This window comes from Mus caroli, chromosome 1, assembly GCF_900094665.2.
Source record: "Mus caroli chromosome 1, CAROLI_EIJ_v1.1, whole genome shotgun sequence".
In the NCBI taxonomy this organism is placed as follows: domain Eukaryota; kingdom Metazoa; phylum Chordata; class Mammalia; order Rodentia; family Muridae; genus Mus; species Mus caroli.
Genome location: NC_034570.1, coordinates 64345000 through 64372045, shown reverse-complemented (window position 1 = coordinate 64372045; position 27046 = coordinate 64345000). Strand labels below are relative to the sequence as shown.

The 27046-nt window shown below is 36.6% G+C and overlaps 1 protein-coding gene across 5 annotated transcripts in view; it reads right to left on the bottom strand.

Annotated features, from left to right (window-relative positions):
* Positions 1 to 26847, bottom strand: part of Vwc2l (von Willebrand factor C domain containing 2 like) — a 156661-nt gene extending 129814 nt beyond the window's left edge. Inside the window, exons 1-5 of one of the 5 annotated variants that reach the window (XM_021169804.2) lie at positions 26501 to 26847; positions 26111 to 26297; positions 23725 to 23904; positions 23435 to 23583; positions 1140 to 1269 (exon numbers count right to left, since the gene is read on the bottom strand). In XM_021169804.2, the coding sequence (XP_021025463.1) occupies positions 1140 to 1269; positions 23435 to 23583; positions 23725 to 23824 (379 nt within the window). In that variant the 5' untranslated portion in view covers positions 23825 to 23904; positions 26111 to 26297; positions 26501 to 26847. Of the gene's footprint in view, positions 1 to 1139; positions 1270 to 23434; positions 23905 to 26110 lie in introns of all 5 variants that reach the window. The other 4 variants (XM_029480495.1, XM_029480459.1, XM_021169793.2 and 1 more) reach the window with 4 other exon arrangements.
* Positions 26848 to 27046: the final 199 nt, after the last annotated feature.

Genomic DNA, 27046 nt, shown 5'->3' with positions numbered 1-27046 from the left:
CCCGGAAAAAACACTGGAAAGTGTCATTATTAGTATTTTGGGAAGATACAAAACCACAAAATTGATTTTTAAAATAATGGGATTCCCTCTTGTTGTGTCTTTAAATAACTTGATGCTTTTTAAAAACTAATTATTTATTTGTTAAGGAATAGACTGCTAGGCAGGTTAACAGAAATTTAGACATTATATGTGTGTGTATATGTATGGATATATATATCCATATCCTAATTACTAGGAGTTACTTTACTGCATCAATTCAGCATTAGAGCGATGACAAGGGATAGAACTACCACCAAGTACATGCAAATGCCAAGGGAACATTTGTGGATTGTTAGGTAGCAAGCTATTTCTTTCCCCTTGGCAGAATATGACCACTAGGCAGAGTAGAATTGCGGGATCTTTGCTGATAGAATGTCCTGGAGGTCACTGACTGTCAGAGTATCTCTAGAGCACTATGATGATTTCAGCTGACTAAGACACTGTAATTTTTCTCAACTATTCCATTTCATAAGGGAAGAAATGACTACATAATATTATATACAAGCCACCTCCACATCTAGAACAATTTCTGTGAGGACAAGGATCTTCTAGTATGAAAATCTAGACAGCCCCTCCCCCCCAACCTCAACACTCATATCAGTTTTAGTCTTTCTTGCTTGAATTTAGGTAAACTTATAATTGAATTCAAATCATTTGGACAACTTTAAATTTGAAATCTTATTTATTTACAAACCAAAATGCCTGGCATTTGCTCCATTCTCTGTCTTAGGATGTGCTATATACCATGAAATTTGGAAAACCGCTTCACAGTCTCCAAAAATATAGAGAAATGCAGACACTGCAAAAATACAGTACTGTGTTCTCTCCAATAGTCCCTTTATAAGTCACCAATAAATTATAAGGGGCACAACAAAGCCAGCATATGAGAGTTCTAATTCCCCAGATGAAAAGCTACTCAATTCACCCATACCTAGTACATTTTCACTTTTAGGCTTCAGAAAATCTTATATGCCAGCTATACCCATATTGAAAAGCCAGAGGCAGATCTTAGAGGGCTCTTGCACTGAATGGTGTGAAAGGGTGAAATACTGGTGTCTTGTCCTGACCCCTTCTTGAAAGCTAATACAGGGCATTCTTACCATTTTTGCAGACAGGACAACATTGCTCTGGTTCATAGATTGGGTTGACACACTCAGGAACTGCGCAGTCTGCTACAACACAGTGAACTTCATTGCTGGGCTCACAGCGACACCATTCACATGGAGAGGGCTAGGAACAAATCTCAAATTAGCCCCTTTTCTCCTACAACTTAATGCTTGCACATTCATATGCTGTCAGAAGACAAGACAGTAGTGTTTATATCCACTTCAATTCCATTTACCACGTGTATGATCATTCTGCCCGCAAAGGAAGGCCACCTGTATGTCCAAGCCAGGATGAGTTGTAAAGCACACTCTAGGCTTCTGTGAATAGTGAGTTGTTCTGCATCACTGTTCCTACTCTGCAGAGAAGTGTCTGGACACCAAACCTGCCTGTTGTTTATTTGGTTTCCAGACCACTGACTGCTTTACCTTCCTCTGCAGAACAAGACAGTAGTAGAGCACTCAAAATCGTTTCTGTGATTGGTCGTTTCTCCTTCCTAAGAAAGGTGGGCTGCTAGGAAATGAGAAAATATTAAGTACATATCCTAACCCCTCCTATGAATGCTTGTTCAAGGCAAATTCAGCCTAAACGGCCCTTTGTCTGTTTGAATGTTATTGAACATTTTAGCCGGGATCCTAATGTCCAGATCCAGCCTTATGACATAATTTCTGAGTACCTTATACCTTGCCTGCTTGCTTTGAGAAGTAAGCTAAAATCAATTGACCTAAAAAGCCACAATTTAAGCAAGAGTCAAAGACTCCAACATGGAAATGGAAAAATAATTATAATACAAAGCTAAAAAGAGTTTTCAACTGTACAATACTTACCAACCATGAGTGAATGGATTTTCAGTTCCTTTTCTAGAAAATACCAGTGACCCTTTCATCCTGTATAGATTCCTGCACTAACTACCTCTTCATGAATCCTAGGTTTCAACTCCTAGCATGAAAAGTCCATGCTCTAACAAGCTACACACTGCCCATACTTTCCCACTCAACTATTTACTCTTAGGAACTTCTGCCTGAAGCATGATGCTCAATTTTTACACTTACAAACTGATTAAATGAAACCCTCCTTCCATCCTCCATGGTTACTATCCAAAATTCTGATCTGTCCCCATTTTTGTTTTTGTTTTTGTTGTTGTTTTTTTTCGGAATCCGATAATTTGAATAATGACCCTGTCTCAAGTAGTTTGTGTGGCATAGAAAACAGTGAGTTGATCATTGTAAACATTAATTTAATCTCCATTTTGTGCTTGAAAAACAATAGCCTAACAGTAATTGTCTTAGTTACTGGATTAGTTTACAGAAGCTGCAGTGCATTATTGCTATGTCTTAGCATGATACACTAGCTTATTGAAGGTAAAACCGTGCTGGTTAAAGCTCCGTAGAACAATATGTTGTATTATCCCATGCTTTTGTAATATGTTAGGTATTACTATATTATAAAAGTATATATTAGCAATTTTCTTATTTTTCCCTAACCCAAATAAAGGAAAATTTATTTAATCCTCATCTCATTGATGACTGGATAGGTTGGCAGACACTCAACAGTTTTTCCAGGTCCGATAGACAAGCACAGGGTAGAGATTTGAAGGTAGGAGTGTGATAGAATTCCAACCTCATATTTTTCAACAAGAAGTACCATTCATTGTGCCCTCCTTTACATTCTTTGAAAAGATCCTTTTTAAACAGAGGTGAGTTGGGGGGAGCAACCACTGTGCTACTTTGATACTTAGTTCAGATTTTTAAAATCCCTCCAACCATACAGTGTGATAACTACAGGCTTTGGTATTTCCGACAAGTCACATCTTTAGCACTGTGGTTACAAATTTTACTTTATTGGATCCTTCAATATGAAAACTACAGATTACCTAAAAATATTCCCATAAAAACCAAAGATTAAGGGATAAAGCCATCTTTGGAGGAACGGGGAATGCTGAAATAAGAAGATGAGAAAATATTCCTTGTACTTTGCTATCTTTAAAAACATAAGCTGTGGAGCTATTGTCAGCTAGATATTTGGGAAGGCAGATAATGAAATTATACCAGCCTAAAATTTTATTTCTTCTTGCAAAGAAATCACAGAGATTGCTTTGCTTCTTTGCAATCGTTAAAAAAAAATACAATACTTGATACATTTAGATTCTCATAAAATACATTTGCAAATATGATTATAGATTATATTTATTTGATAATGCACATACTAGATGGTATGAATTCTATATGCACCTTATAAATCTGTTATATTTCCAACAGTGGTGGTGAATGGTTAATGTGGGATTGTAAGCAGGTACTGTACAATTCATCTGTAATTCCCGCTGTCACCAAATACACCTGTGACAAATGCTGTCCTTGGTGGCACTGATCACAAACATCTCTCATTCCTGAACTCAGATACATGTATATATTCAACGGATATGATTCGATAAAGCAATCAGTGACTTAAGTATCCACTTAGGTGACTAGAATATAAATTTTCTCCCTTAGAATCAGAATGGGAAACATAGGGAGATACCTGTGTTTAAAAAACAGATAGCACCCAAAGACCTTGAAGCTGAAACGGAACTTCAAAGTGATCATGATCTGAGGATGTTTGGTGAACAGGAGAGAGAAATTGGAACCCAGGAAACAGTGTCGTGAATACTCCATGACGTTACAGATCGGAAAAGCAGCCTAGGAACCAGAAACATAAGTTACTGGAATAACAAAATAATTTTAGAAAGTTATCAACTATTTTTCTTTGTGAGAATGTCGGAGCTAACATTGTTATCACTGAGAGTCAGGGTAAGATTCCAAGAATATGCTTTTGCACATTGGTTGGTGAGAATTATCCATGTGTTTATAAAAATGGGCATTTGTTTTTGCATTCTGAACACTTGAGAAATCCTCTTTATACCCGAGGATAGTCTAGATATGAGACCTATATATCAGTTGAGTCACTGGGAGTTATGGGTACCTGTTGGTGCCATTGTTCAGAGTATCCAGGAAGAAATGACCACTGTCAATAAGACTTGTCATACCAATTCCCATCTGAAAGTTAGCAGAAGCATACGGGTACCCTCACTGTAATTTGTCTGTCACCCATACTGCCTGTACAAATGCCACCTTTAGTTCAAGGAATTATTTCACTGGCTTTTGAATGTTTCTCATTTGTTCTTGCCTTTTGCCTTCATAGGCTTAAGCTGCTTATAATATATTATTCAGTTCTGAACTCTCAGCACCTAGAAGACATCTTAGTATGACAGCAAACAGTTAACAAAATCTATGTTTGCAGAGTTGATGCAGAATCTGGGTTTCCTTCTCTGCCAAGCCACGCCTCTAGTAGCTCTGTCTGTGCTCATCATGTGTGGAAAGGATTTTGACTCAATGGCATGTTCATGTTTTATCAAAACTTTATAAAGTACACTTTGAGGTAACTGATCCCTGAATCCAAGTCATGAAATAACTATTTGGGCTCCAAATATTATGGCAGTGAACATAAACTCGCTCTATAATGGTAATTTTAAATTCATAATGTTCATTGTGCTGATCACAGGTAAGTCTGTCTACAAACACTGCATCAGCTAGCTCATCTAGCAGTAGGTGATTGTAGGCTTTTATTGCACTAGAAAACACTGTGCTAACTAAATTTAAAACCCAAGTGTATGCAGATGAATTACTATAATGCCTGAGAAAAAGCATTATATGATGTGTGCCAAGATGAAGGGTACTTATTAAACACAGTGATTTTTATAGTATATTGTAAAATACATTTTAAAGCAAAAAGTCCCAGTTTGAAACATACCCATGTATTAAAATTATTATTATTAAAAGAAGAAACAAATTACCCGCCCCCCCCCCAAAAAAAAAAAACACACACACTCTGAGTATTCTGTGAGACAAAACTTGATTCCTAGAAAGGTTTCTGAAAATACTGTTGGGAGCTGATGGATGGACATAAGGATGGGTGGAATATAATCTAGAGGTCAAGTTTTACTTCAATAACTAAATCAATGATTTTTGAACCAAGTCATATAAAGCTCTGTGCATTTGGGGTTGCTTCATTTCTTTGATCATGAGCAAAAGTTATCAAAGAGCTCAGCTTCTCTTAACAAAGCAATCCATTCAAACAACCATTATCTTTTTTTAAAAAATCTAATCCCAACAAATAAGAGACACTGCTTCATGAAGCATTCTTCTTTTGGAGATAATTTATGGCATAAATTTTATCACTTTATGGAACAAGTCTCATTACTTCCAAACCGGATGAGAAACTTGGAAGGCACTATTTCAAATTTGCTGATGCCTGTCAGGAAACTCACTGCTCACTTCATTAAAATATACATCAAATTACAAAGCACAGGAGTATTTAGCATCCACTGCCATTCCTGTAGATGGTGATGTGCAGGCTGCAGATGCTCCCAGATAATCAGCACACCTGATGGGGTTCAATCCAAAATCACAATCATGTGAAAGATGACCCATAGAATCTGATTAGTATTCTCTTCTGTGTTCCTGATCCAATGAGCTTGTGCTGACCTCTCCAGGGGCCTGACCTACTCACTTCAATGTTTTTGGAATATTGAGGGTGCAACTCATCCAATCATGGAGATACAACTGGAACCTCCTTGATAATATTAATAATGCTGAAATAGGAAAATCTGAAACAAATTGCATGTCTATTCTACATAGCAATATGTATTTATGCTTATATATCTCTATGTCATCTATTTCTCTCTACATAACTATTTATGCTTATATATTTATATTTCATCTATCTATACATCTATGAACATTTATACATATCTGGATATTTATAGCTATATCTTTATATACATAACATATACATCTACCCATATCTATCAATTGATATCTACCTCTAGACTATATATGTCTTTCCCTCTTCTGTATGTCCAACAGCAAATGTATATACATATATCATTTAAATAATGAGTTAAGTAGCAATGGTTCTGGCTTTTTCTGAAGGAGTTTGTGATTTGACAATATATTAAGGGTTATTATTGGTAATGTGCCTATCCAAACTCCTTTCAGCCCTGCTGAAATTACAAGCATTTTGTAAAAATAATTATAAAAAGTTTTTTACTCATGTACTATAAGTCATATATCTAATAGAATATAATTTAGAAAAGTAAAAATTCAAAAATTGTTTTTTACAAAGTTAATCGTTGTGTATTATATATAAGGTGAAGCATATAAAGCTATGCACTAGAAAGTATATAAAGCTATGCACTAGAAAGAATATAAAGCTACACAGTAGAAGCAATCCCTCTGTATTCTCAATGAATGACTACACAGAAGTTACGATTTATTCAGGCCACGTGGTGTCTGCACACATCATTAATCCCAGCACTTGAGAGACAGAGGCAGGCAGAAGTCTGAGTTTGTGGCCAGCTTGGTTCATAGAGTGAGTTACCAGACAGCCAAGTCTCCACAGAGAAATCCTGTCTCAAAATAACAACAACAACAACAACAACAACAACCAAAAACTTATACAGGTATATTTTGATAATTTAACCAGAACGATTTTTATCAGAATAATTACTGCTATTATTATAATGAAAAACTAATTTTTATTTTTATTTTACCCAAGGTCAAAGAAAATACAAAAGAGATCAGAAAGCAGATGAAATACCAAACTTAAAAGTTGTTATTTTTCAAGCACAAAGATTTTTCTTTGTTTTGAAAAGTTCAGCATTTTAATTTGATGGTAACATTATTTTAAATGTATATTGTTTCCTTGAAAGGTTTTCCTTCGAAAAACAGTAAACATTTTGGCATGTTTTAAAATATTTTGTATTTTTTTGAGAATTTAACACAATATACTTTGATCATATTTACACTCATCCCTCCTCAACCCTCTGGGATCCAGTCCCAGCTCCTTTCCCACAGTCTAGTCTTCTTATTTTTTAAGAACAAAGTATAACTGCAATGACATTTTGCACTGTGATTTGATACCACATATTCTGATAACTGGATGATATGTAGAACCAGAGAATTTTTAAGAAATCCCATGACCAAAATGTAGCTTTTCTGAAATGTGACTAGGTTTCCAGAAAAATAAAATAAAAAGATAAGGAAAGAATAACCAAATGTATACTTCAGTTGCAGAAGAAGGTGTATTGTTTGAATAGGCAAAGCAAACTTACAAAGAAAATGTCAGGGAGGTTTTTTTCCTCCTTTTAGTTGCTACTAAGAGTTTCAGATGAGAATCTGAAAGTATAGAGAAAGGTCACAGTGAAGATTTGTGAAGTGTCACACCGATACCCGTGAAATACTCGAGAGAAACAGCAGCCTGGTATCACTTCTCAACAAGCTGCTGTGATGCTACTTGTGGTACGTGACCATCCTATGACTGCAGGACTGAGCAGGCTCATTGGAGCCTGGATGTCTCTGCAATGAAGATGCTCTATGGACAACACATTTATGCAATAAGAAAAAAACTATGCAGTTGTATAACTTCAAAATTTTCCTGATACCACTGGAAAGGACAGGTTGTTCATATCAGCTGATAAGCAGTCACTGACTGGAGTGTTAAAACAAAATCTAATGGAGTTACGGGAGAATATGAGGCCATGAGAATTCTATACTCTCAACGAATCGTATCACCAGCGCCACTTTACAGAAATCATTGGAAGGAAATGATGGCAGAAAAGAGAGTGTATAATAACACAGTCGCGTAGCATTGCCCTGGTGGCAGAGACTCCAGATCCTTTACAATATAAGAGTTGGGGCAACCATACCTGTTGCACTGGGAAAGAAGGAGAGATCACTTCCTAAGAACTCTTTGCTGTTGTCTCCGTTTTCTCTAGGCAAAGATTTTTCTCAAAGTTGATTTATTTTCTTCCTATTCAATTTGGCAATAAAATTGTATGTGGATGTGCGATGAAGATAGGTAATTAAAAGTTAATTATATTAAGCACTTTATAATTGTTAATACTGAAATATATCATGGTTCCAATGGTAAGCTGAAACAATTTCCCCATCAATTTTATAGCTCATTTTCCCCCACACTTAGTTCATAGCTTATCCTGTTCTAAGAAAATATATTGGAATGGCTTATGGGCAATGAAAGTCAGGTATATTTCAATTAACAAAACCTTGACTTAGAATTTTCTTGACAAACTTTTTCACACATTGGGGTGCAATTTTGTAAACTTGTGTGACTACTGTTTGTGTGTTGTGTGTTGTTGTTTATTGTGTCTGGTTGTTTGGTGATGTAGACTGAGGACATTGGGAGGTGATTGTGATTTTTTACCTTCAACAGATTAACTTTCTTCAGTGTAGGTTTTCTATTCTTTTAAGAAGGGCCTGATACATACATAATCTTTTAGGAAAGTTTCTAATTTATTCCATTTTATTTGTTTACTTTTGTGTGTTGTGTATGGTAAATGTGCCACAGAGCACATGTAAAATTCAGGAACAATTTGTGGGAGTCAGTCCCCTTACCCTTAACACTGTTTGAGTTTTCTCTGTGGATTGGTTCAAGACTCCAAGGAGGTAATGCCGTATGTGGAAAGCAGGTATCCTATGTGGCTTTGGCCTTGTCTTCATCACAGCCCACAACTGAATAGTAGTTTTTCTGCTCCCACATCCCCTGTCATGACTTGAAATGCTTTGGAGTTTCTCAAGGGAGTGTGCAGCTCATAGATCATTTAATTAAATTGTGACATAATATTCTCAGTGGGGGTGGGGCATGCCTTTAATTGTAGCACTCGGGAGGAAGAGGCAGGTAGATCTCTGAGTTTGAGGCCAGCTTGCTCTACAGAGTGATTTCTAGAACACCCAGAGCTACACAGAGAAACCCTGTCTCAAAACAAATAAAACAACGACAAAAACAAAGATGATGGTGGTAGTGGTGGTGGTTGTGTTGGTGGTGGTGATGATAATGGTAACTAAAAATAAGATAACATTGATTTCAATTATACATTATTTGACCTGTTCATTTCAATTTGAGAAAATGATATCATCAGGGTTTTGAAAGTCATCCAATCATGTTGCAACCACTTACATGCTTTAGTGTTTGCATGCAAACAGCAAGTTGATTGGGAATGATGTTTGATGACGCTTTTAGACAGTTCAATAAATTCTTATTTAATAAAGAAACTTCAATCTTTCATTGAGTTTTTCATAAAAACAGAATTTTGAAAAGGAGAGATAGCTTTGGTTCATGGTTATCGGAGTCTTGATTTTCCTCTCTTCCAGCTTTTAATGCGGATGTCCTAGAGGCTCATTAACAAAAGGAATATTCCTCATGATTGTCCCTTTTCTCCTTAATGAAGCTTTCTAAATCTCAGCAGTCAAAGGTTTGCTATTTTAGCCTGGGTTTATTTTTAATGCTGGAGGAAAATTAAAGTTAGACTGAACAATTTTAATTTCCCTGTCATACTTAGGAGAAGGAGCATGGAAGCCAGTATTAAATGAATATAAGGGGAGTTGCAGATTAGTGATTCATTGTTGTTGATATTTTATTTTTCATACCTCTGTGTGCATGACACATGTAAATAATGTGCCTTCATTTGTGTGTGTGCACAAGTGTGTGGATGTCAGAGGACAGCATCAAGACTTTGTCCTCATCGTCTACCTTATTTGAAACAGGGTCTCTTGCTCTTGTAGGTCAGGCTCACCTGGTTGCCCTAGTCTTTCTGGTCTCCGCCACCTATCTCACTTTAGGAGTTCCAGGATTAGACACATGCTAATGCACCCAGCTTTGATATAGGTTCTGGGGAATTGAACTTATGACCTCATAGTTGCTTGGCAAGTGCCTTACATTCTGGACCATCTCATTAGCTCTGATGTATATATATAAAAATAAAACATCAAAATTTGCAAAAGTAATCACAGTTAACCCTCAGTGGGCTAACCTACTGCTGACCCTCAGTGGGCTAGCCCACTGCTGATCCTCAGGGTGCAGTTTGAGTTTCAATGGATGAGGATGAGCCTTTGGTGTACCTGTATATGTCTTGATGATGAGAATTTTAAAATGAAACCAACTCAGCCCCGAAAAATTGTGAATAAGGAAACAATTTGCCTCATGTAGCCAATGTGTTGCATTTTCTGAAAAAGATATGGGACTAAGGATGCAATCAATGACTTGTAATTGAATAGAAAACAATAAAGGAAACATACCTATCTCTATCCCTATCCCTATCTCTATCTCTATCCCTATCCCTATCCCTATCCCTATCCCTATCCCTATCCCTATCCCTATCCCTATCCCTATCCCTATCCCTATCCCTATCCCTATCCCTATCCTTATCCCATCTCTATCTCTATCTCTATCTCTATCTCTATCTCTATCTCTATCTCTATCTCTATCTCTATCTCTATCTCTATCTCCATCTCCATCATCTCCCTCTCCCTCTCCCATCCCCCTCTTCCAGCCCCTCCCCCCCCATCCCTCCACCTATCCCTATCCCATCTAATCTATCTATCTATCTATCTATCTATCTATCTATCTATCTATCTATCTATCTATCTATCTCTTTCTCACTGTGTATATTCATATATGCATGCATGTGTATATATTCATGTGACACTCAAATGCTCTCAGCTCTGTTTCTTTTAGATTTTGTTACAGAGAATTCTCCAGTCTGATAAGGTATAGTGAAAAGATTCCTAGAAAGATTCAGCATTGGCTCCTTGATTTGTCAGTCTTGGAAAGCTCTATTTTATATGACAGCAACAAGAAGAAAAACCACAGATTGCTTTGAATGCAGCTTTGAAAATGAGCATATATATATAAATAATTCAGTGGGTGAGTGAACTTGCATGACACATAAATCTGACCAGTGTTGTTTGTGTTACTGTCAGGCACAGACCTGATTTTGTTCATTTTACCTCCACATGCCCCAAGTCTGCCACTCATCTGCCCTGGGTCTGACCTAGCTGCCTCTCCTGATCCTCATGCTATAGACTGGCACCATGGGCCCTCCCTGTTTTTATACTCTGTAGCCTGGTGCTCTGACCCCTCTTGGTGCTTCATTTCTTTCTGGTCTTGCTTTCTCTTTTTCTTCATTAACTCTTCAGTTTTCTCTAAAATTCTTTCAATATTTTGATATCACCATTCAAGGTGTTTTTCTTTAGCTATGAAATGTAATGTCTCCTTTCTTAAATCAAACTCCTATAGCAATAGTATGAACACACCAATGTTAGAGGCATTTATACCACTTGTGAAGGGAAACTTGTTGTCTTCTTTATCTTGATACATTGTTCCACCTTAATGTAATTAGAGTGTTGGCTATGGCAAGTTATTTTTAAGAATGTAATAATGGACTGAATCTTGCATATACTATTTACACATCTTTGTTTATTAACACAATACTAAATGTATATAGTATTATATTGAAACATAACATTAATGTTGCATTACAATCAAAGGGGGATACATGGGAATAAAAAGATGGACTTTTACAAATTTTGCTTCATCACACTATTTGTGAATAAATGTGATTACAATTGAAAACCAGTGAAAAGAACCTAATTATACTTTTTTTTTTGGAATTAACTATAGAAAGAAATGTGGCTTAATGTATGTGCTGTTACCCAATACAGTAAATAGGCAAGTCTGTTTGTCTTTAAAATTTTTTACATTTAAAGAGTGACACTTTAGTCTACTCTCTGGTGAAACCGGATCCATCTTTATCAGTCCTGGGAAAGGTTGTGATAGTATGGTAACAGAATTATTTGAAGGGAATATAAAGGGTGAGATAACTGTGGGTCATCAACAACAGCCTTCTCTTTAGAGGACTATAGTGTTTTGGGACACATCAAAAGATACCACAGACAGCATATAAATGAATAAGCATGACTGTTTCCAATAAATGTTTATTAACAAAGCACTGTGGATCATGTTTGGTCATTATCTGTATTGTACCAATTTGGGGCTTCTTTTATTGGTAATTCATAACTAGCATCATTATTAATATCATTCTCATCTTGAGAAGTCATGTCTTAACTGAACTATTTTATGTAATACAGGTTCATAAGTTACTGTAAGTAATAACATGGATACTGTTTTGGTGATTTCAAACAGAAAGAAGAGATTAGCTAAGATAGATTAGTTTTTCTTCATTAATTGGCCCTCTGTGTCAAACAGCAGAATTGGACTTAAATCATTAATAGGTTATCTCTTAAATTATGTTTGCAGTTGTATGGACTTCAAGATATTAAGCACTGGAGGATATGGAGCCTGATGGAGCCACCTTCTGCATCCAAGGCAGGACACCAACTCACCCACAAAATCTTTAACACAAAATTTGTTCTGCCTATAAGAAGTGTGTAGACAAAGATGGAACAGAGACTGAGGGAATGACAAACCAATGACTGTCCCAACATAAGACTTATCCCATGGGCAAGAACCCACCCCTGACACTATTAATGGCACTCTGTTATTCTTGCAGACAGGAGCCTATCATAACTTTCCTCTGAGAGGCTCCACCCAGCAGCTGACCAAAACAGATCCAGAGACCCACAGTCAAACATTAGATAGAGCTTAGGGAATCTATTGGAAGGGTTGGGGGAAGGATTGAGGAGCATGGATGAAATAGGGACTCTACAGGAAGACCAACAGAGCCAACATATCTGGATTTTTGAAGGCTCTCAAAGACTGAATCACCAACCAAAGAACATACATGGGCTGGACCTAGACTTCCCACACATATGTAGCAGATGTGCAGCTTGGTCTTCGTGCAAGTACTCCAGCAATTGTAGTGGGGGCTGTCCCTGACTCTGTTGCCTATCTGTGGGTTCTTGTTCCCCTCCCTGGGTTGGCTTTTCTTGCCTTAGTGGGAGCGGATTATACCTAGTTCTGCAATGACTTGAAGTACTAGGGTGGGTTGGTACCCAGGGGAAGACCTTTGCCTTCTAAGAGGAGAAGGAGAGGGGGGAGGGGCTGTGTGAAAGGAGGACTCTGAGTTGAGCAGGACTGTGATCAGGATGTAAAGTGAATGAATGAATGAATAAACGAAATGATTAAATAAATGGAAAAAGATGTTAGTAGATGTCTGAGGGAAAGATGTGTTGTATTGTCACATAAAAGTGATGTTTTTGGATTAAATTAAGAAGTAGTAGCAATGGTAGTAAAACATCATTGGACTTTTATGAATCTCATATTGTGTGTCAAGTACCAACTCCTAGGATCTTTATTTGGGACACTTGGACATCTAGCAAAAAAGAGAAACAACGTGTGCCTAAGTTGCCTGGCAGCTCAGTGGTGGAACCTGCTTTGAAGTCCATTTTGACCTGGCTGTTGAGTTCTTAGCAGTTGAGAGATCTATACTAGCTCACAGGCCTTTTTAAACATAGTCTATTCGTTTTAGTATTCTACTGTGCACTGTGCATTTCTAAAGGACCTTTTGAGATGCATCATTTCTCCAACTTCAGGTGACATGAAAACCATTGATAACTATTACTATGCGTGTCACTTGAGATGGCAACAAAACACTCTGGAAGTCCACATAACAGGGAAATTCTGAAAGTTACATTATTACAGAGAAATTTAAAGCTGGGAGAACAGAACATTCTGGGAAGTTTTAGTATCACTTCTGAGATGTAAACAATTTAAACATCAAGATAAAAGTGGAAGAAGTCAAGAGACACAGATGTTTGCAGCATCTCTTCATAGGGGACTGACTGTACTGACAGGCATCCCATGACTACTGGCCAGCTTAGCAACAACCCTGATTCTAATACCATGGACCTACAAGCTTTGTGTGCCCTGTATCCATTTTTCACAAGCCATTCTTACAATTTGGTGAGAGGCAGAAATATACTGAGTGAAAACACAATTCCCCTTCCCACATCAACTGTGGTTCTGAAAATTGTCAAAATATCTTTCAAGGGTACCTCTTTTAATTTGTTTGTTACTCTCTGGTATAAAGTTGTTTCAATTAAAATAATTATAAGTAGAATCTAATATGTATAAATATATTTTAAAATATATTTGAATACTTTTAATAAATAACATATTTAAATATTAATACATATAATTTTAATAATAAATATTTTAAAATATATGTAACAAATATAACTTAGTCTAACCATAGAAGTTTTCATTATTATAGAGAAGATTTATTTTCTCTCCCAGCCCCTGTAAACTTAGGCTTCTTTCACAAATTATATTCAATCTCAATCAAAGATGGATTTTAGATGTGCCAATATTTTATTGTTCTTGTATACTTGTAACTCTGGGTTGCCATGGTGACAAACCATGATATCACATTTCTATAGACAATTGGCTGAAATAAATCTTTGCACACAGCATATTTATTGGAACAGAACATGCAAATTGGCTTGAACTTTCTTATTAAAGGTGACGGTAGCCAAATGTGACAAAAAGTAAAAACCCATAGGAAAGTGATATAGTAATGTTGCTTTTGCAGATAACGATCTGTGGCTTTATCTTATTTCCATGACGTATTGGTCAGTCTTTATATTATCACTTCTACAACAAAGGTTCTACAAGCAAAGTTTTTTTTATTTTTTTATGAAATTAAAGTTGTAAGGTCAGTAAGACACACACACACACACACACACACACACACACACACACATGCTCAGAAAATACAGTAAGAATTCTCATAAAGACATGATTTTAAAACTTAAACCCAAATCCTGTTTAATAAGACCAGGTACTTTTTTGCATGTGTGTGTGTGTGTTGGGTATGATATATGTATTTGTATATGTGGAGGCCAGAAGCATGTATGTATGTATGTGGAGGCCTGAAGTTGCTATGAGGAGTCTTCTTTGATTGTTTTTCATCTTATTCCTTCAGAGAGAGTCTCTCAGTTGAACCCAGAATTCATTTATATGGCCAATCTGGGTACCCAGACTGTTCCCAGGACTACTGCCTCTAACTTCCACAAGCTGGAATTTTGGTTAGACTGTAAAACTAGCTGGTGTTAACATGGGTTCTATGGTGTACACTCCAGGCCTCAGAGCTATGCTGAAGGCATTTTAACCACTTTAAGCCAGTTACTAGCTAAGGTAGTTCCTAGCCACTCCTACCACCCCGGCCTTTTTTTCCAGACAGGGTGCCAGGCATTCTAGGCTGGCTTAAACTCGCTATGTAGCTAAGGATGACCTTTAACGCCTGACCCTCCTGCTTCCACCTCTCAAATGCTGTGATTATAGGCATGCATCAACATGCCTGTAAAAAGACATTTTTAAAATTGTCCTAATTACATAATAAGTTGATATGTAATAATACAAATTATTGCCCTTCAAATTATTGATAGTGTTTATTACTAGGGGATATTTGTAGTGACACTTTCATGTTGATTCTATAGACAGAGAAACAAAACAAAACAAAACAAGGGTTCATGGACAGATGGAACAATATGGAGAAAATAATGAGTTTCATTCAATGCGCTTTTATACCTTTTAGACAACTTTTTACCAGCACGGAATAAGGTCATCTGAAATCTTTTTAAGGATGTGAAAGGCTTTCTTAGGCCCTTTAGTATTTTCTTCACTCTTTTCATGATGTCATTAAGTCCTTATGAAGATTACTTTATTGTGATATGCTTTATGGAAGACTAGAGACAAGGATAGCAACAATAGAGGTGTGTCAGAATGAAATTACTGATGCTAATCAGGAGCGGTGATAAGGTCCAAAGTGCAGACTCTAGAATAAGCAGGTCCTCAATTAATATGAGCCATTGTTTGAGACAGCAGGCCCAAAGCATCTCCATCAGCTCTTACTGATGGTTTGTCTTGAGCCTTTATGTGAGCACTAGACAAGCAAAAATTAATACAAAACAAAACACCCCACACTGATAGGTTTTTCTTGTGTTGTCTCTCATGAATCACACTTTACTAGGAGTAGGAAGACAGAGTGAAAAAAATTTAAATTTGTGGTTAGAATTTTTAGAAGTAGAAATAAAAGATTTACCTCACAGCTCAAATAAGGAAAGAACACATATACATACATACATGTGTATGCACACACATGCACACACACGTGTACACATACACATGCACACATACATATTACTGTGTGTATGCAGCAATTTCAGTGAAGACTATATAGACTATGTATATTAATCTGAAAACTTATACAAACTATGTAGATGAGAGGAAATAAGATTTATGAAAAAGAAGAGTGCAATTGTTAGCATCTTCTACTATTTCATCGAGCATACACAATTAAAGATAGGCAAGCTTTTAATACATACAACTGGAGTTTGAATTTAGAAGAGCAATTACCAGGTAGTCATTCTCCCATCTTTTGAACTACTGTTGCATTAATAAGAAATAGGCAGTAATGACTGCAGACTTCCTAAGGTTGACCTCAGTAAGTTACTAACAGTAACATACCCTGAAAATCTCAGATGTGGCTATAAATCATACAACAGCCTCCCCATGTGCACAGGGCACAAGCATCCAGTCACAAATCTCCGATGTCATACTTATCACAAAGTTACAACCATTAATAGTAGCATCTTCCAAAAGGAAGAACAGCAGTAAATTTTACTGGGTGAAATATGTATGAGAAACTGTCATGCAATCCACCTATATGACACCTACCCAAATGCCAGAGGACTATTATCTAAAACTGAAAACTTTGACTGCCAAGGGGATATTTTACCCACTTGAAAATAATTTAATCATAGAAATCTATTCTGTTGTTTGGGACATTTAAAAAAAACAGTAATTATTTATTATTATTGTTGTTATTATTATTTATTTTAAATAAATAAATGCTGGACTTAGAATATTTTGTGAAATTTTTTAAAAATTTGAAGTATATTTTCATGAGAAAAAAGTGGCATCATGAATTCATAAGACTGTTTTCATAAAACTATCTTCTAATATCTGAAATTGGCCAGTCCATAAAAATTAAATAGTGGATCACTAATTACAAAGGCATCAGCCTTGGTGGGGATCTCCACTCAGAGTCTTGGGCTACTGCTCAATACCTGATGAAGCTGTGTCTGTGTAAATAGTGGTAGTGACTTACTCTGTCATCTAGCAGTAATGAGAGAAAAAGGCTAATCCTTAACTTTCTTGCAGACCATATTCCTGTTCAAAGGCTCCGGATATCCTGAAAATCCAAAAAGTATTTCTCAGAGCTAAAGGTTATTCTAATCCTCTTCACAAAAACACCTTAGTCATCTTTGCTACATAAAACTATCATTTTCTCCTGGATTGTCTTTGGACAGGATCTTTATGTCCCTTGGAGACTACCACCCATTTGTTGAGACTGTATAGACTTTCTAAGGGATAACTTAAAAAAAAAAAAAAGGAACAAACCCTTCCATAGACTCAGAATCAATCCATTTCTGTTATTCAAATCAACTCAATGTATACACTTCAGCAAAAAAAAATGCCTTATGGTTGTGTTTATCTCGCGGTAAAGCTCCATAGTTCCTTCGACTTTCATAAGAGCTGATATAATAGTGGATGAGCGGGGTGTGATAGATTGGGTTTTTCAGGTTGTTATCAGTTACATTTCTCAGCTGAAAATTTTCTCCAGCTTTTCTTTGTCCCCTTCTTTAAAATACCTTGCCCTCAGATCCCAAAATATGTTGCCTCCCATTTTTCCATATTGACAAAATAATCAGACAATAACAAATTGAAAAATACTTCCCATTTAAATATTTTAATAGATGGATTACTATAATGTTAGGCATTCATGATAGGCTAGTAGATAATGACGGAGCTGGTATTTGTATCTCCTTGTGAATCTACCCATTAACAAGCTAGGGGAATTCTAAATCCAACTGGTATCCACTTGTTTTTTTAATGGATATAATGATTTGGCAAAGCACTCTGAATGTTGAGTAATTTTATGTCCTCTGGTTAATTCTTCAGGATATGAAAACTAAGTACAAAATTCAAGTCACAAACAAGGCAGGTACCCCACATGAAAATATGTTTTAATGTTGCTGAAGGTTAACAACACACACAAAAATATGTACCAGAGAAAATATTTATACTAAATCCTCCAAATGAAAAAAAAGTGTAGGTCTTATCAGTTGTCTTTGTCTACTAATAGGAATAGCACAAACGTTACTCCCAACAGGGAAGGAAGGAGCTGGGACAAATTGAATCCTGAATTTGGGGCATTGGATATTGACTACAGAGAACCACTTCAAAGTAAAACAGGCTATGCTAAAGCTGACACCCCATTCAGCTGCATGTAGTCTAACCTTCAGTGTATGACCTGAAACTAAATTAATACAAATTTTATAGTATAAAGAAATATCCACAAAGACTAAATCTTGCAGAGTGAGAGTTATAAAAATACTGTTCAAAATAAATGACCTCTCCTTTGGGTTACTCAGGAGCATGGAGCTGAGGCAGACCTTTTCATTTCTAATCAGTGTTTTCTACATAAGCCATTATACGCGCTGTTATAATTCATTAACTATAAACTTTATTACAATGTAGGTCTGGTTCCGTGTTGGTTGGGTAAACATCAAAACAGATGATGGGAGAACCTGCTATGTAGTGACCTTCATCTTAACATAACATCATCAGAATACTGGGGTGTTTATAGAGTTTTCCAGAAGAGTAGAGTGAGGCAGCTATCTCCTACTCCTGCATCAATAACTGCAATGAGTCCTCATAGCCTTTACACAGTGCACTGTTCTTCCCATCAGGACATATGTGGATCAATCCGCAAGCTTACTGATCAGAAAAGATTCAATGGCAACGAGGTATTTGGCAACTACTCAGGACGAAACCTCACAAGTAAAACCCTAGCCATCCAAGACCAGCTTTAAGAAGCAGTGTAGAGAGATATTAGGGAGCGGAAGCAAGTTCAAACGGATGTTTCACTGGGGAATAGTATGTACCATTTTGGGTTGCGAGGGGACCACTCTTTCTAAACCTGTAGCAGCTGAAACAGATCCAAGATATTTAAAGGCAGTCTGTGAATCTCTCTACTTTTATGTTCAATCGTGATCTTGCTCACTATCCTATTTACCACCACTACCACCATCACTGCCACCTCTACCTCAGGAACCACAAACAACAACTAACAACAAAACAATAGAGAGAAGCGAATGCTTGTTCTAATTTCCCCATTCTTATGGTTAGGAATACAGGAAGTAAGAAAGAAAACCAAAGTATTCGTTGTGATGGAGGAAACCTGTGTGTTCTAGTAGAAGGATCAGGCGTCCCCATCTATCTATCTATCTATATATATATATTTTTAATTAATTAATTAATTAATTAATTAATTTATTTATTTATTTATTGTTTCTCCTCTTAACATGAGTAATTGTAACGTGATAGTGGCAGTCAATGGGAGATGTGGGGAGCTATATGGGCAAGCTTCCCGCCATTCCAGATTTCGGTTGTACGATCTTAGTTACATACATTTATGGAGTGATGTTTTACTTTTCTTACCTGGAGTTGTTTAGTAGGCATCAAGATGGGCTGTAGGCAAGTGAACAATGAATAGCATGAGTGAACACACAGGGAAGGATTTCTGTTAGAAAGGGATTCAAAGAGGCTGATGAGCCAACTCTGAACCAGTCATTCTCAACCTGTGGATCTCCACCCCCTTGGGAGTAAAATGATCCTCTCTACAGGAGTCATATATTCGATATCTTATATATCAGATATTTACATTATGATGCATCACAGTGGTAAATTTACAGTTATGAGGTAAAAAAATTTTTACAGTCGGGAGTCACTGCAAATTAGGGAACTGTATTAAAGGGTCACAATATTAGGCCCGTTGAAAACCACTGCTTTAGATTATCCGTAGGGATGTCAGATATTTCCCTGAAAACTACCCTAATACTTTTATATTTGTCTATGTGCATAATCTTGATATTTGCTTTTGAAATTCTAAACTACTTTTGAAATTTACATACATGAGAAATACGTAGAAAGGGAAATGGATCCCCCCCCCAAGAATGTTTATAATTTTCCAGTTGTATCTCTTTTCCTGATGTTGTTTGGGGAATAAAATCATAGTTAAGTCTAATCTTAAACGCTGTGGATCGCTGCTCTAATGGCTTCCACCTAACGTTGACACACACCACAGCCTCAGAGCCAGCCACAGATCTTGGTATTCACACCCTCGCATCTTCTTCAGGCCTTGCTCTTCCCAGACTCTGTCTTTGCTCCAGAAGTTTCTCCCCCTTTGGGAATTTTGATATCCCCATATCAACTTTGATCATTTTAAAAGACAGCCCAACATTGACCATCTTGAAGAAAGAAGTTGTTGCTGGGTTTTTTTGTTTGTTTGTTTGTTTGTTTGTTTTGTTTTTGTTTTTGGCAGACTCATGCTATGTTGATAAACATTTCACATCCTAAGTCTTGGGCAGATACTGGCATTGTAGTCATAAATGAAAGGAATGTCATTTCTATTTTGTAAATTAGGGTCTCGTTGCGTGGCTGAGTGAGGCTGGCCTTGTGAACCCATGATCCCCCTGTCTCTGATTCGAAAATGCTTAGATTGCAAGTGTATGCCAGCACACTTAGTCCATTAACTCAAATGTGACTGTTTTTCTTTCTTTTTTTTGTGACTGTTTTTCTTTTCATTTGAATTGTACATTAATCATGCCTTTCTTGTTAGCACATTAGCTTCTAGATGCTTTGATTTCCAGAACAAGCGACTGTATAGTATCTTAATAGTAAACAGTACAACAAATGCTCTTTGGATGAATATATTATTGTAAAGAATATCTCATATTACAATGTCCTCAATGATGTATCAGCAGCATTATAACTGAGTTTTGTGAATGTTTAAATATTGGATACTTGCTCCTGGTGAGGAAGTTGGGAAGAAGTGAAGATGATAGAATGTGTCTACTGTTTGCTTACTTGTATAGTTCATACGGCCAAGTACAACATTTACAGAAGATATTAAATTACTTCATCTGAAGTTATTTTAAAGCTGAATTTTATTTATAAGATATAAGTAAAGACTCAGAAAAATTTAGAAACTAGAGTAAATACCTGCCTATTTGAGAATGATGGAGAATGGAGAAGAACTCTCTATTCAACTCAAATGTTCTCATTATCCTAGGCCTAATGATTTCATTAAATTTTTTTAGCATCTCTTCATAAGGGAAATAATCATTACAATGACTATTTTATGGTCTTACTATTGTGGGTCGGATCTTACACCTTGCTGAGGAATTTGGGCTTCAAATGCAGCTGTTTCTGACCTGGACTTAAAAGTGCTTTGGGAAGTTGAGTTTAATTGCAAGAAAGCGGTATTAAGAAACAGGGTAAACAGATAGATGACTTTGTGAGGGAGGTAACAAACTTTCTTGGTCTTAGTTCCACATTCTAACAAGTTTGCCCTAGATAATATCTACAAATTTCTGTGGCCATGCATTTGTGATAAAGAGAAATTAAAAAAATATATAATTTAATAATCCTTTGACAGAGAAAGGTACACGTGCTTTGCTATTAAGGGATGTTGCATGAAGAATTACACTATGTTGGGGCTATAACTAGAAGCACAAGAATAATTAATGTTTCGTTCGTATGTATTGTGTTGTCTGAGGTGGTAACACAGGTACCTTTTTAATGTTTTTATTTATTATGTGCATGAGTGTTGGCCTGCATGTGTGTCAGTGTACCACATGCATGCCTGGTACCTGAGGAGGCCAGAAGAGAGTGTTGCATAACCTGAGATTGGAGGTAGAGATGGTGGGCTGCCATGTAGGTGCTGAGAAACAAACCCAGATCCCCTGGAAGAGCAGCTGGTGCTCCTAACCACTGAACAATCTCTCTAGCTCTTAAAGTTATATTTTTGTTTAAGTAAATCTAGTATATAGAAGGGTAAGTTGACTAAATTCATAAACCAGACTATCTATTGTTCTATATATTAAATGCTGATTGCCAAATTTTATCTACCAAAACTATCTCTTGTGATCTTGGTTTGAGCTAGATATTCTTTCCAGAAAAATTCTATTATAGATATATGTGCACATTAGATAGGAATTGCCACAGTTTTTGTTCATGGCTCTACAAACTATAATGTGTTAAATACTATATTTACCTTCACTACCTGGAAGCAAAACGAACTTATGCCAAACTGTATACAATATTTAAAGGCAATATTGCCATTAGTCACTATATGATTGTATGCTCTTAACTGTCACTTGGTGTCAGGGTAGCTTTACTAAAGTCTCTAGCTTTTACTTCTTAATAACTGCATAGCAAAATTTTACAATACACAAAAGAAAAATCTCTAGAATAACACATCTAACAAAGTTGATCTAAGCATTAAAACCCCTTTTCCTCATAGGCAATAGAATGTGACACAAAAAGACAGGCATTCCTGTATAAACTGGAACAAGTTTGAACTCATGGCCCAGAATGGGATGAATATAATAAACAGCCACACTCTAAACTCCTGAATGATGACACTTCAAATATTTTTGCCACATGCTGATTCCTGCCACCATTTTACTTTGTAGAAAGAGTAGTTAGTTCAGGTCTACAAACGGAACATTCCTTTTCAAATTTAAACAAGCAAACTTAAAATCAGCTGTGCCTGTTTCTTACCTGCAATGCTATAAACCCTATGTCACCAAACTTTGATAAAATAAGACGCTTTCATATTAAGCTTTCAGCATGAAAGATAGTCCAAGACACAAACTGTCATTATAATTAAGTAAGATATTCTTGACATATTAATTCATGCTCCCCAGACTCATATGGCTTGTAGGACATTCTAATTAAAATTATCCACCAGATAAAAGAGAACTCCAGAAGAAATAAAAGCAAACTCCATGTTATTTGAAAATAAGACATGAAGGATGAAAGGAAAACTAAGTGTCATATAATTGAAAAGTTGACTTCTCTGTTTTGAAGGCCATGATAAAAATTCAGTTCTTTATGAAGCCCGGTGAGTAAAACATTGGATGAGCAGACTGCTGAACTATGTTCTATAACAAGTAGGCCCAGTGTCTTTTCTTGATGTAGAGATCACAGCTCTGAGTGCTTTTCTGTAGCATGTACAAGTCTACACAGTAGACAAATATGTCAAGGCCATTGGTAAATGGCTCCCAGTACAGACTAATAAGCCAGAAAATTAACAATATGATAATTAATTTAACAGATGCATCCTCCAAACCATCAGTCTTCAAAACATATTTTGTAAAAACACAGAATGGTTTTGAGTGTTAAAAATGAGAAGATATTAAACATTTCTGAAAAAAAATACTGTGAAATATTGACCAATGAACCAACAGGATTTTCTGTCAACCATGGTGCATATCTACATAAAGGCATATAATTGTATGCTTTCTAGATTTGATAAGCATGTTATAATCAAAATTAGAATTTAATAAATATGGAGGGTAACTCATACCTTAAATTCCTCCAAGATTTTGTAATTTTTCCCATGATATTCACAAAAGTTTTTCACTTCTTTACATTCGGGACAGCATCCATTGTGTTCCACCTTTGTACATTTCGGATGAATTTTAGGGCATTCCGGCTGGTCACAGACAGGTCCATCTAGGGCACAGACACACGGACAGTTGGAATGTCCCGGGAAAAACCGTTCTCCCAACTTGTATACAAAGCCGCTGTCATCCACACACCCTTTCCCTCGATAGTCATCAAAGATCAGATTGTCATTACTGGAAGCCTGGTCACCTTCATCAGCAGGATAGTCTTCGTGACTGATGGCAGCAGAGGTGACCAATCCAGGGATGACCAATAGAAGTATGCAAGCTTCATGAATATGAAGAGCCATCCCCCTCCTCACAGACTTCTGGATGTTCTCCTAATATTAAACACACTCAGCTCCTTCCATGGGAATGCAAGAGGGGTGGGCTGAAAATAAATATTTAAAAGATAATTTGACATATAAAAGATAATAAAGATGCAGTTAAGCCCATGCTTTTAAATCATTTGTATGGATTCAATTTGGAAGACACTGAGACTTCAAATCAACTAAGTTCATCCAACTGCCTATACTTTATTGTAAAGTTTGAATAGTGGATCTTGGCAATATATGTTTCAATAAAGTTAATTTATGGAGTTATTTTATTTAGGGGACTTCAGATTGTAATTTGCCTTTGAGTTTCAATGGTCTGGCTCTTTGCACATTGTAAGAAGTAGTTTTATTGAGCCTTAAAGGGTGATTGCAAGTAGTTACTGATATATAGCTCATGGATATTTGAAATTACATCCCTAGTTTTCTTTGAACTGGATGAGTCAGTAATAGAATGTAGAGGTTATAGTAACTTGCGTAAAAACAAGAAATTAGGGTCAAGCATTAAATTCTAAAAGCAAAGGAACTTTTTAAACAGCAGTTGGATGCAAGTTTAAATGAGATGGATCCAGTTCAGAAGATTTCACTCTGATGCCCATGTTCTGGGTTGGAACACACTGAATACAAGAAGTAGCACAGCAAATCATGGTGAATAAGAGAAAACATATCTACATGATACAAAAATTAAAATTTATTTATGTGGATTTGTTAATGACAGTCATTTCTACTCTTGTCACACATCATTATTTTTATGCAAGAGGTAAGCTCCTAGTGGGCAGGAAAGATATATCTACAACTTTTTACAGCCATGGGGATCTAATAACCATGTCATATTTGAAGTTGATCCCTTCCATGTAATATGAATAACATTCACATGCTACTGAAAATATATTTTCATTCAGTTAATTTAGACAAAGATGTCAGGAAAAAAACTTTCTGTGGAAGTTTCTTAATAATGAACCATGGGCGTTCACAGACTATTATCTGGGTAGCAATGACTGTTGTAGGCTTCCTGCGTGCTAGTATTTGGTAGTAAATATTGGTAATGGGGTTTCCTTTGAATATTTAGAGCAGCTAACTTATGTAAAGGTTCTGGGGAAACTATGATTTTGGGGAGGAACAGATAAGGAAAATCGTTGTAAAATATTTAATTCATCATTTAAATGCTATTGGCTTTCTGCCAATATCACTAAGATTGTATGTAGAGCATTTTAAGATGTCTAAGTTTCATTCAATGTTTTATTTCCAAAGTATGCTAAAAACAGTGAAAAACCACTTCTTTTCAGGCTAGCATACAACTATGATAATTAAATATGATGAAGATGATGTTAGGAAACTTCATAACCTCTTAGAATATATTTGCATCCTAAGTTAGATATGCAAATTAGAGTAATAGTAAAATGGAAGGCAATGTATTCACGTTCTCTTTTCAGACAAGGTTGATATTAGTATTCCTCCAATATTCTCTGATATTAGAATTCCTTTTGGGTGAATTCCTTTGGGGTAATGATAAAGGAGATAGATTCCCCCTAAAATATGTCAAAAATAATGAGTCATGACAGAACAAGAAAATGCAAACCTACAATTCTACTTGAGAAACTGGAAGCTCCCTTTGAGAAAGCATTTTATTCTTCTAAATTACTACCGAGGCCACAAACAGCGTAGAAGCTTCTGGGAAGGCATATCTATGTTTTACTAATTAAAGCATTGATGCACTTCTCACATAGATAGAAAGTTTATCTTGCAAGGCAAGGAAGCTACCGTGCCTCCTCACAATGTCCAGCGGCAGCTATCAGTACATGCAAGAAAAGCCATGTGAAATACAGACAGGATTCTGCTTTAAAATGACCCAGGCAGAAAAGAATCATTTTGTAAGCCACAGGTAGGCATTAATGTGCAAGGTTACAGTAAATGTAAACTGCAAGATAAAAAGAAGGGTGGGGTTTTTTCTTCATATTAACATTAAGCATGCTTTTATTATGAGGAATATGTATCTTTTAATGAGACAAAGTTCTGAAGCTATTTTTAAAAGAACCTTCCTTATAATAAATACCATTTAGAATACTATTTAAAAATAGGGAGGTTGGGGAAATACAACAACAGCGTTATCTGAAGATTTTCAAATCAAAATGCAAAGACTGCTAAACTGAGGCTCACTTCCCAGCTAAACTTTACCCCCTCCCTGTATTGCTACACATGATTTAAAATGACTGCATCTATTTCTCTGAGAAAGCAAGCACAACTCATGTCATAAGATTCACTTACCTAGTCACTCTGAGGTTAACGGTGGTGCTGGGGGGTCACAGACCAATCTGAACTTAAAGGTCAGGTATCTCTTAGGTAAGCCGGTCCTCTTTAGTCACCCAAAGAATGCATTTTCAGGCATGAATTAAAGGCAATCCATCCTCTCTATTTCCCATTTCAAAACACAGCCAAGAAGCAGTCTCCCACCCTTCCAGAGAGAAACACAGCAGACACACATAAGAAATATGCTTTGGACCTGTCTTCAGAATTCAAAGCAAGAAGCAATGCTGGTCCTGTGGAAATCCGGACCCTGGTAGCAGAATCATGTTGAACTTATTTTTAGCATTTTCTTAGATCCTTCTATGAAATTTCCTGGCTGATTACGCCTCCTCCACACATGAGTTCACTTACACAGTGTTTGCTACGGCAGTAGAGGTGACTTGGCTAGGCTCTGAGGATCACAAACAGAAACAGCATACTGAAGCTTAAAGCCCACTCCACCAGCAGAAGCATCAGCATCGTCCACAGTATGTTGACTGAATCCCTCCTCACACACCAGAAGATTCTAACTGTGGAAGTGAAGCAAAGGCGCAACTTTAACTGGGGTTTGGCATCGCTGTGAGCAGTTTGCAGACTGCTGATTCGGAGCTCATCCTGCCGGCAGCCGGGAATTCCTCAGCACCACGGACAGCGCCAACAACTGGCTTCTGAGCCCAGCTTGGTCGAAACCCCCAGCTGCTTCCGCGGACCAGGCTGTAGTGTTGTCTAAGGCAGTCACTTGATACAGCTGATGAGAGCGAGCATGGGGTGTGTGTCGGGAGGGGGGAGTTTCTGCATGCAAGACACTTATTTGCATTTAAATCACAATAAAAATTAGAAAGATGTTAATTTTACCTAATGCATTCTTGCATGGGCTGCAGAGATGAAAGTTCCAGGGACTTGCCTTTAGATTTAAGC